This window comes from Strongylocentrotus purpuratus, unplaced genomic scaffold, assembly GCF_000002235.5.
Source record: "Strongylocentrotus purpuratus isolate Spur 01 unplaced genomic scaffold, Spur_5.0 spur5_contig_867, whole genome shotgun sequence".
NCBI lineage: Eukaryota > Metazoa > Echinodermata > Echinoidea > Camarodonta > Strongylocentrotidae > Strongylocentrotus > Strongylocentrotus purpuratus.
This window is the reverse complement of record NW_022145576.1, coordinates 2539164-2550281: the sequence shown is the minus strand read 5'-3', so window position 1 is coordinate 2550281 and position 11118 is coordinate 2539164. Positions and strand designations below refer to the sequence as shown.

Below are 11118 nucleotides of genomic sequence, written 5' to 3'. Positions count from 1 at the left end.
TTGGTCCAACTTAAATGGATTATCAGCCCCCCCCCCCCCCCCTCCTCAAAAAGAATAGAAAAAAAAATAATAAGAAGAAGAAATTGAACAAAATAATAAAACATAGATAATTGTATTAAAGCTTATCTGCCATAGTTTACAGGAGGAATTAGAGCGCCCTGCAAGGTCACTGGACAGGTGGTTATCTCATCAACTCAGCTCTCAGTTAACATAAGAAAAAGAGGATGATGGGGGACCAATGGTCACCGATTAGGCATTGTTTGTTATATAGAGGGCACAAGTAGCTACAAGTAGTGCAGTGGGCCTTTAATTAATAAAGTAAGAATATCAAGATGACAAATAAATTGTTAAACAGAGGGAGGGATTCCTTCAAGATATGATTTTCCTTTTTTGTTTTTCAATAGGGCTACCATGAAATTTAAACCAACTATTTTGGGAAATCTTTGCATCATGTTTGGTAGTATATTATAGTAAATGGTGAAAAAGGAGGCAAGCTCAGACAAGAAACAGAATTTACTCGACTGGGCCACATAATTAGGGAGAATTTTAAAAATAAAGTCAAAGAGTGGAAGAAAACAAATCTTGAGAAAGAGTCATAATACTGATTTGGAATAATCTCTGTAAAGTATTTGCAATAATCCGTTGGAACACAATTCTCACTTCGCAATCCAAGTGTCATACAAAGAGTGAGGAAAGTGTCTTAACAACTTTTTTATGCAGATTTTACTAAAATGATGAGATAAGATGAATCATTATCAAACCATTTCCCCAAAAATTTTTGTAAATGAAGAGTGTGCTAATTGAGAGCACCTATTTTGTGCAGGCTTTTCCCCCTATGAATAAATAACTGAATTCCTACCATAAGTTGAGGTTCAGTTATAGTATCAAAACATTGATATACATGCACATTACTCTATTACCTCTGGTAAATTATCTGACTAAATTTTGTTTTCATACTCAGGCTTTAAAAGCCCCATTTTCTGCAATCTAAAACCCAGGACTAACCATGATATTCCAGGAACAAAATATTCCATATTATTGACTATTCTCCTTTAATTCTTTTTCTTTCTTAACTTTAAATATATTTTAAAAGTACGGTCCTGCCTATGCAGCCACCATCTCTCGTGCGCTCTGGAAGGCTGCTACCAAAGACCCAAGCTGTAGCTTTTCGCTGGTCCCTGCTGCCAGGCGGTACCTTCACACAAACAAAAAGAATATTTCATTTCATTCTTGCAATATCATATTCAAGGTATTAATAATATCACATTCAACATATTCATAATTGAGGTCAAACACTTTTATGACAGTCACATGTTCATATACAGTTAGCAACTGGAATTATTCACACCCATTACCAAGTTTTGCAATTGTTTAAGTGAAAATTTGATTTGTCCTGATTTATGTTTCTTGAGAATATGACAAAAAGGCCCCAATTCAACAAGTCCACCTTTCATTGGTGAGTTATCAAAACATTTTTTTTTTTTAATTAAAAAAAAATTATAAAAAAAAAAAAAAAAAAAAAAAATTCTGCAAAATCATAAATATCTATTTTTCAGACTGCTAGGAAGTTAGGCTCCCAATCCATTTGACTGAACTGGGCCCTGTTTCACAAAACTTGTTATCAATAACAAGTTACAACAGTTGTTATAAGCTACTGAAATCATGGCATTTGATTCACTGAGAGCTTTTCATGATCCTGCCACTATTATTCATATAACAATTTGTCACTGCTTTTTGTATGCGTTATTTTACAGTGAAAAAAGAAATGATTTTTATTTAGAAGGTAGTCATAACTAGTAAAATGATCAGTTCAAATATTTTAAGATCTACCACGTGTATTAGTGTATTTTACAGGAAGAATCATTAATCTTGCATGGTATGTAATAGACCAGTTCACGGGTAGCACACTTCCCAAATGATCCCGAATATCCACAGATCTTCAAAAACATGAAGAGGTCCCACTTTGTACATTTTGAAATAATCACTCCTACATTGATGAAGGTGCTACATAAAATAGCCTTTGTTTCTCCCTTTTCAAAAAATACTTCCACTTGTGTATCATGGAGTGCACTGCTTGTGCATAAATGAATAATGATTACATAACTTTCATGAGCACATATCCAGTATTTTGTCTCCTTGCATTTCACAATTTGGTCTGCAATGACCTTTATCTGAGCTCATGCTCAGACTGCATCTATGAACTGGCTTATTATTTCAGATTTATCATTAATGTTTGTTTGTTTGTTTTGTTGTTGTTTGTTTGTTTGTTTGTTTGTTTGTTTGTTTGCTTGCTTGCTTGTTTTACAGGAATTGAAAACGATGACAATCTCATTAAGTGGAAGGGGCAACTTACTCAATATCTGACATCTTGTCCAAGAGGTATATCCGAACCTTCTGTGGAAATTCAACTGGAATATAAACAAAATAGAAATGTTTTATTAACTTTCACTTACATGCATGTACATGTATTTTTACAGGAACTCTACATAATTTCTTGTCTGAAGGTCTGAGATTTATTTTACAAAATTGCAAAATTATGAGCAACCTTTTTCTGTTTCTTTTACAGATTCAGCAAGCACAGCAATGAATATAATGCATACTTCCCCTTTTAAAACTACTTTTTCAGACAATTACCAATTCAGGAACATCATGCACAAAGAGCTTTTAAAAGAAAATTAAGAAGGATGCAAGCAAAGCCACAATGTAAAATTATGATTGATTGAAAGTCAAGCTAGGTTTTCATTTACTGAATTGGTTTAATCAAAATCTTTTTTTAATGCAAAAGGCCATAGTAAAAAATAAAAAAACAAATCAAATTTGTACAGTTTCAAGTGATTCTATTACCAGAAGAGAGATCCAGAATTTTAAGTCTAGTGGTAATCTTATATTTTGTAACTGTTGATGTGGGTGATTTTTACAAAGAAATAGTGAGTAGTTGTTTGGCAACAGCTGTCCTTAATTTGGTAGTACACATTGAAAGTGTTCCAGTTTAACTTTATTTCGCGTCACAAGCATTGAGAACCATTTCCAAATCAGAAAACATTCCCACTTCACTCTATCACGAGAGCAAATTCATTTTAAAGTCTGCATACAGTAGACCTTCCCTGGCGCGAGTCATCAAGTGCTTTGAGAACAGTTACGTTGCGCCCCGCATGCAGCACTCGACTTACTTCTGTGTACATAAGTATGGACTTCTAACAGGATATCTAGAAGGGCGAGACCTTTGAGTGTCTTCAGCTGGTTGATGTCTGGACGAAGGCATGGTCAAGGAAACAGAAGTTCTACAACAGATGTCCAACGACCCCTTTTGGCAACCCATGTGAGTGCTGTAACTCCCAAACCAATATCTTGGTCAGTGATATTCCCTGTGTAATGCGATGATTGCTGATTTGAAAGTGTTTAAAATTGTTATGAAATCAATAACCCATATTTCATCCCTTGGAACCCAAAACGAACCGCAGAGTAATCAATATCCCAAGGTTAAAAAAAAGCGCCTTAAAACAAGAAAGTCAAACTTCTGTATCTTTCCAATCTCTTCAACCAAGGAAGGTTATTAAAAAGAATAAGATTGTTTAGGCATGAGAGGGGTTGACTTATGCACGGTTGACTCAATGTAATATATTCTGTATCTTTATGATTCTTTTTATCTTTGTTGCATGGTGAACTTTCTACGGTATTGCCAGTCAGATACCAGTACCAGTAATGATTTCAAGTGAAACTTCACTCAGACAAGGCTTTCACAGCAAAAATGAGTAATCTCTTGAGTCAAAATTAGGAATACAGTCTATTGTTTATACTTTTCAAACAGAATATTTCATAATAGGAAAGGAATCTAAGATTCAAAACAATGGCTTGAAGACCAAATAATAGGAATAATTCCTCCAAGACAGGAATGGTTGGCAGCCATGGGTTAAGGATACGGTTGAAAGCGGCAGTAAAGTCTTCATTCAGCATCCAGTTGACGATGTTCTCGATGTCTGTCCTGAGAGGGTGGCCGGTACACAGGTAAACATTCTCTTCCGTTACTTTCTCATGTGCCATGGATGTGCTCTGGAAATATAAAGTCGCAAGAACAAAATGGCTTGAATGCATCCAAGGTGTAGTGAACGCAGCTTGGTCTACAACCAGCTCCCCTACTACCCAATTACTCTATTCCCATATAGTCTACACCCAGCCCGTCTTCTATCCACATGGTCTAGTAATCATTTTGTCTTCTTATCATTTGATCTAATTATCATTTAGACTAATAGACATTTGGTCTAATTCCCATATGGTCCAATCTCCAATTAATCTAATAACCAGTTAGTCTAATGCTTATTTTGTCTACCATCAATAAGGTCCAGTAATCAATTAATGATTACTATTATTTTTGATTAAATGATTATTAGACCACATGGACCATGTGGATAGTAGACATGCTTGGGGGTCGACCATATGGGAATAGTCCAATTGGGTAGTAGACAAAAAAATTGTAGACCCCTGTGTACTACAAGGTACAGGGTTCAAATCCCTGCCTCAGCACTAACGCCGTTTGGCAGGACATTTATCAACATTTGTCACACCCGTCCCAGGTGAGGTATACAGGTATCTGGCAGGAATTATTTACAAAGCTAGAGCACCATGATGGCAACCATGAGCCGGGGCAATGATTGTGGAGAGTGTCAAGTCTGACAGATATGAGGGTTATACAAGAACCCACCATTATTACTGTTATTATAACGAAGGAACATACATTAGAAACACATGCACATTTGTTAATGTCTCCTCATGTGGTTGGAATATGCATACAATAACTTGCAAATTTTCAAGCAAAATTATCATCATTTAGTAAATTAATAAAATATAAATTGTGCCAAATTTGGCAAAATGTCTGGCCACTTTTGTGGCAGGACATTTGGCCAAATTGATATTTTGTGATATGACTTTTGTTTATTTTGTTCAGTCACAAAACCATAGTAATATGTAAGAGATAGGGGACTGCAAACTTGTGATTGATTAGAGGACTTGCGATTGATTTGGATCAATCGCAACTCTTCATAAGCCGGGCCCTGGTCAGAGTCTGGCAAGCTATGACAACATACCTGTAAGATGTTGATGACTCTTCTCATGTCTCCTTTGGCCAACGTGATGAGAGCCTTCTTACCATCCTCCGTCATGTCAACACTGCAAATACAATAATAATAATAATAGCTTACATTTATAATGTGCCTAATACTTTGTTTCTAGGTACAGTAAGTAATGTATGCACATTCTCCACTCCCTGGGGAGCATTCCGGCCAGTCTCCATTTAACAAGTACCACTCACTCGTCCAACCACATTAACTTTCGCATCCTACCGGGTACCCATATGACACCTGGGTGGAGAGTGGCAAATGTAGATTAACGTCATTAGTGCGGCAGCGGGATTCAAACCCTGTACCTTGCGATCTGCAGTCGGGTGACTTATCCACTAGACCACAACACCTCTACAATCAAATATAGAATAATCAAACATCACTGGCAAAACAATGCACCACATACGTTTAAACTCAATCAGAGTCAATCCACTGATATAAGGTGGGAGGCAAACAAAAAGGGGCCGTTTTTCTAAATTATATGATACGATTTGAATAATCGAAAGAGGATCATCACTTTACATCACTTCAATAAGAGTAGAAACAAAACTACAGCCTCTTACCTGAACATCAACGGTCCATTTTCTAACATTTGATACTACATTATTTTGATTTTTTAAAATCAAACTTTGCTAGATAATACTAAAGACTGTAGAGATTACAAATAGCCTCCTCACTGCCAGAATCAGGTGACGATTGCCCGACTATTGGTAATGTCAAAATTATTTTGGGGTCTACAGCCCCCAGCCCCCTTCTACTCATTGTAGTTCATTCATTGGTAACAGGTTAATGGAATACCTCAACACTTGGTCCCCAAGAAATAAACATCCATAAATTTGAATATATATGTTAGTTCATCTGTCTATTGGACTCCCGGCCCCCCACTCCGTGAACGGAGGGATACCATGCGTGTTACCAAAATGTCCGGTAAAGGGGTAATTTTCATGCACCAAAGTCCGGCTCGTAGTACACAAAAATCTGGCCCGTATTGACTTTACACACCAGACTTACGGGGTGTTTTCAAAAGGAGGGAACATGCATATGCGTACCCTAAATAACACTGAGTAGGGGGGGGGGGCCCGGATTTGAACTCTTTCTTACTTTTCTTCCCTGACGACAAACTCCAGCCTGGGTACAATCTGCTGGTTGTCAAGGGGACCGAATCGGAAGCGGGTGCACCTGGACTGGAGGGCAGGGATGATCTTGGACAGGTAGTTACAGATGAAGCAGAACCGGGTGTTCTCTGTGAACTTCTCAATGACTGCAGAAAAGGAAAGAAAGAGGAGGTGGTGGTTAGAAGAAGACAGAAAAAAAGGGATTGGCAAAAGAGGAAGAGTTGAGGCAGAGAACAATACAACAAAGGAAGAGGAGGAAGAGTAGTCGAGTATGGAAGAAGGAAGAGGGAAAAGAGGAAAGGAAGAGGAAAAAGGAAAGGGAGAAGGAAGAAAATTGGAAGTAAGAAGAGTATAGAGGAATGAGAAGTAAAATGAAAGAAAAGACAGAAAGAGGCATGGTAGGTGGAAAATGAAAAGAAAAATGAACAAGGACAAGGACAAGGAGAAGCACACAATAACAGTTAATTGAAAGGTGCTATAGAACTTTCAAAAAGACATGATGAAAATGGCGATGGGAAGCAAGATTGAATTGGGGACTTTGGGATTATCTGTACTGGACATGAATAGAATTCTTATTACCTTTATTGAAAACGAACATTTATTTTTTTATTCTTTTGATTTAAACAGGGCAACTCTATCAGAATCATAACTTTTTTCCTGAGAGGCTCTGTACAAATTATAGGTTACACATACAGAGGCAATTGAACAAAGTTAAATAACATACATATCATGGATTATTTGTTTTTGTTTTTGTTTTTGTTTTTATACACTATGATGTAAACATGAAAAATAATAGACTTTAATTATTCCCTTACTTAACAGAGATTATCTGCTTTTTCTCAAATGTCTGCCCTCAGGATATTTTGACATTACATTCTTATCAAAATCAACAATTATTTGACTACTTTTCAACAAGACCAAGTCAAAATGTTCACTCGCACCTTTTTTAAAACTAATTAAATAAAAATAAATTGCTTAAAATGTATTTTTACCTCTCCTGAGTGCATTCTGTGCATCGTTGGTCATGGCGTCGGCTTCATCCAAGATGACCAGCTTGAAGCCCGATTTGAAGATGGTCCTGGTGCTGGCAAAGTTCAAGATGCTACCTCTGACAATGCCGATACCTCGGTCATCTGACGCATTGAGCTAAGAACGATGACAGGAGACTTTGTCAGTTAAGACTGTTTGAAAGAACTCATGATTGTTGTTGCAGTAACCATTGCAAAAGAAATACGTTATTCCTTTCAAGTCATAGACAGTGTTAATCCATTAATAGATGGATTAATAAAGTTCTGAGAATATAAACTTTATCTATCAAGAATTAATCATATTTCACAATCACTTCAAGAAAAAAGATAAACAAATTTGTAGCCCAATTTTATGGACAAGCGGTGTATTCGCCTTTTAGGGACATTTTTGCAACTTTTGATTTAGAATAATATGACTAACATAAGAGCAGGCAAAGCAAAATCATATATAAATGATTAGAGGTTTTAAAATTGTTACACAGTAGAATCTTTAGTCACTATGTGTGTTAGTAACAAATTAGTATTTCCCTGTTGTATTTTGAAACTTCATTTCTAAGGCTGCTTCATTTTCTCTGTTGAGAATCAGAAGGGCATTAACTTACTTGTACACATAGTTAGCGCCCTTCTGACTCCCTAAAGAGGATTTTGATAATTTGATTTACTTACGACAATGTAAGACAAATGTTGTTCGTGCCAGTTTAAAGAGGGAATTAAAGATCGCTCATTCAGACAATGGGTTAACTGATTGAGAGCACCTACATGTACTACAGACAAGGTAATAACAAAATGAAAAAGACGAATGGTCAAGAAACTTCCTTTGAGGATCCTGGGAACAATACTTACCTCCAAGACCATCGAGTTGAACTCCTTGGGAGCGTACAGTTGCTTAGCAACTGCCAAGATGGTGGATGTTTTCCCCGTTCCTGGGGGTCCATAGAAGAGTAGGTGGGGCAGGCGATCTTGCTTGATGAACTTCTGAACTGCAATCAGAAGTTAAAAAGAAAGTACATAGTGTAAAGTCTGACAGACATGGGTGCTATACAAGAACCCACTATTGATGTTATTGCTGTTGCTGTTGTCACTATCCTCCTCCTCCTCCTCATCTTAATTCTGGTTGAGAATTCAAGAAAATATATCCTTTGAAGATTTTAAGAAATATGGTCAATGTTTTGTTTGAAAAAATGAATGTTAATTTTCTTATAGCATGCCTAGAATTCTATTCCCACCTTAGAACAAAAAAAGGCTAAAAGATATAAGCTATCCCCCCCCCCCCCCCCCTGAGTAAAATCATCCCTTTACAGTAACCATGGAAGAATCCTGGATCAATGAACAGGCTTAGACCTACAACATCGTGTATAAAGTATAGTAAGTGAAGTGTTTGACCACTGCTCATCTATGCTTATGCCATGCAGGCAAATTTCTGAAACATCTTGGAGCCAGGAAGAGTGCTTCTAAGATGACACAGAATTTGCCTGTGTGGCTATGACATAAGTGAGCAGTGAGCAGTTGTTTTTCGTTCGTTTTTTTTTCTCTTTTCATTTGTTAGTCTATATTACCTGACTTCCAAGAACTAAAAAAGCATGAATATGCTTGTAGATGTAATGAGAATTAATGGCAATGCCTTCCCAAAGAGCACTAATGAATCGACTTTAACCCAGGACCTTCCAGTTTCGAGAACACTGCTCTACCACTGAGCCATCAATCATGCTGGTGCCCTTCCTTTAGTTTTGCTTTTATTTTTGTTTTAAATGAGGGAGCCTCTGCCTCTCCAATGAATTAAAATTGGAGGCAAATACTAGGCCATACTTTCACTTACTGGTGTTGATGATTTCTGTATGTGAGATAAGGTCGTCTAGCGAGTTGGGTCGATACTTCTCCACCCTGTAAACGGAGATAAATGATCATTGAAAGTCATTTTACAACACTAATTGCCATGAAAATGGTAATTTATTAATTTTCTGTACAACACAAAACAGAGAGGTGCTCAAATTCAAAAGGTAAAAGCGTAAACACAGACTGACAGGGTTACAAATGTGCCTTTGAAACTATCCTTTTGAATCTTTTTGATCAATTAAATTGTGAATAACTTTCTTCTTCTTTGGATTTTATCAGACTTTCAACAAACTTTCACTGGTCTTTTTCTGTCATTTGTGTGTCACATTAAGAGAATTAGATCCTCTAAAACATATACATATATGGTACACACACACTGCACTGCAAACATACAGCCACATCTTGCAGTCGAGTCAGTCTTCAAATCAAAACACATCGTCTGTACAAAAGACTGTAGACCTCCTACTGTAGTCCCGTCTACCGTTTTTTGTGTCATTCATTGTGTCGAGAGATTGACAATCAGCGACATAAAATCATTTACGAAAGCTAGTGGCTGAAAGTTAGAGACACATTCGTGGGTAAATTGACTACACAAACGTTTAAAAGCCATTAAATTAAAAATAAAAGGCTTACCATGGTAAATTCTTGTGTTCATTTGCACGACTCATTTTCACTTTGCTTTTGGCGCGCCACCTGTGACCTTTCTTCTTTCTGTGAATTTTTTTCTTCTAGGATGGAAGAGGAATATCGTGATAGCAAATTAGAGATAATTATTCATGTACAAACTACAGTGTATATTATATTGAAAAAGAAATCAAACTGAAGTTTGCGAAAAATGCAAAGTTAGAGGAAAGTGAGATTTGTCTCACCTCCCTGGTTAGAGAATAATATATTTCCTAGGAATAAGTTAATGAAATGTCTTCCTATAAAACTCCTTTGAAAAGTATACCGATTGGTCCCCCCCCCCACCTTTTTTTTAGACGAATCAATCTTGGGCCGTTTCAAAAGGCACACCAGCAATCACAAATATACGCACATAGTCATGAAAATCCAGTATAGGGTAGACAGGGTACCCCCCCCCCCCCCCGCACAAACACACATAGCGGCCTAAATGGGCCAACAATTTTTAGGGGTTGAGACAGTTGGAATTTATATATTCCTCAGGTACCCCCCCCCCCCCCAAAAAAAAAAAAAAAAAAGAAAAAAAAGAAGGGGGGATCCCTTTGAGTAGCGCCCTTGGTTTTACGTTTTGTAAATTTAGTTTCAAACTCTGCAGTGGAGAGTGAAAGGCAAACCAAACTCTTAGCTCAATGTCCCATTAAACCAAAAAAATCTTAGGTAGGCAGTCGCACATCAGTTATATACCCTTATAACAACTTCCCCTAATGAGCTAAAGTTCACTCTGGTCATATTATATCCGAGGGACCGAGGCCTAGGCTTGTTTCCAATCAAAATGATCATTTTCATCCACAAGTAATCCCAACCTTGAACCGTATTAAAGATCTTGCATGTGTTTCTTCTCTTATTACCCAGAGGCCTCTCAAATTGTTTGGCAACTTTACATGATCTTTACGAGAAAGTTTAGCGACCGAAAAAAAAGGTTTTCCACTTATGATTTTTAATAGTAAATCTTTGCATGTCCATGTGGGAAAGTCCACCTAAATATTTAGTTGGTATTTCACTATGAAAAGAAACATGAGGGAAACACTCGGATTTTAATGAAAGTTTTCTCAACAAGGCATCCGATTAAAATTAAGAAAGTCTTGAATTGTCAAAGTTGAAATGAATGAAACACAAATAGGGGTTAGTTTCTGATGCATCTTCCGCGATCCTCTCACACTTGTATCAACAACAAACAAACAAACAAAAACCTAAACATTTCAAAAAAAAATCCACTTTATTATAGTTATCGATCGAAAAATAGAATAGTTTCATGATAGGCCTATATAGAGGAAAATAAAAACGTTATATGGATTGATTAAAATATTACTATAATTATGTTTAATTGAACAGAATTTCTAGAAAAAA

General features: G+C 36.7%; 1 protein-coding gene across 1 annotated transcript; it reads right to left on the bottom strand.

Annotated features, from left to right (window-relative positions):
* Positions 1-237: 237 nt before the first annotated feature.
* On the bottom strand, positions 238-9830 carry LOC764228 (replication factor C subunit 5). The gene is made up of 10 exons (XM_030975655.1): positions 9724-9830; positions 9074-9138; positions 8101-8237; positions 7222-7375; positions 6216-6375; positions 5082-5163; positions 3921-4050; positions 3171-3248; positions 2354-2408; positions 238-1195 (listed from the first exon to the last, which is right to left on the bottom strand). The coding sequence occupies exons 1-10, from the start codon at positions 9756-9758 to the stop codon at positions 1105-1107; spliced, it is 987 nt and encodes a 328-aa protein (XP_030831515.1). The 5' UTR covers positions 9759-9830; the 3' UTR covers positions 238-1104.
* Positions 9831-11118: the final 1288 nt, after the last annotated feature.

Excerpts from the sequence above, each read along its gene's own strand:
- LOC764228 (XM_030975655.1), bottom strand. The coding sequence starts at position 9,758 with ATGAGTCGTGCAAATGAACACAAGAATTTACCATG. Across the intron at positions 6,376-7,221 it reads ACAGAATGCACTCAGGAGAG|TCATTGAGAAGTTCACAGAG; the intron begins GTAAAAATACAT and ends CCTTTTCTGCAG. Across the intron at positions 5,164-6,215 it reads TTTGTCGTCAGGGAAGAAAA|TGTTGACATGACGGAGGATG; the intron begins GTAAGAAAGAGT and ends TTGTATTTGCAG.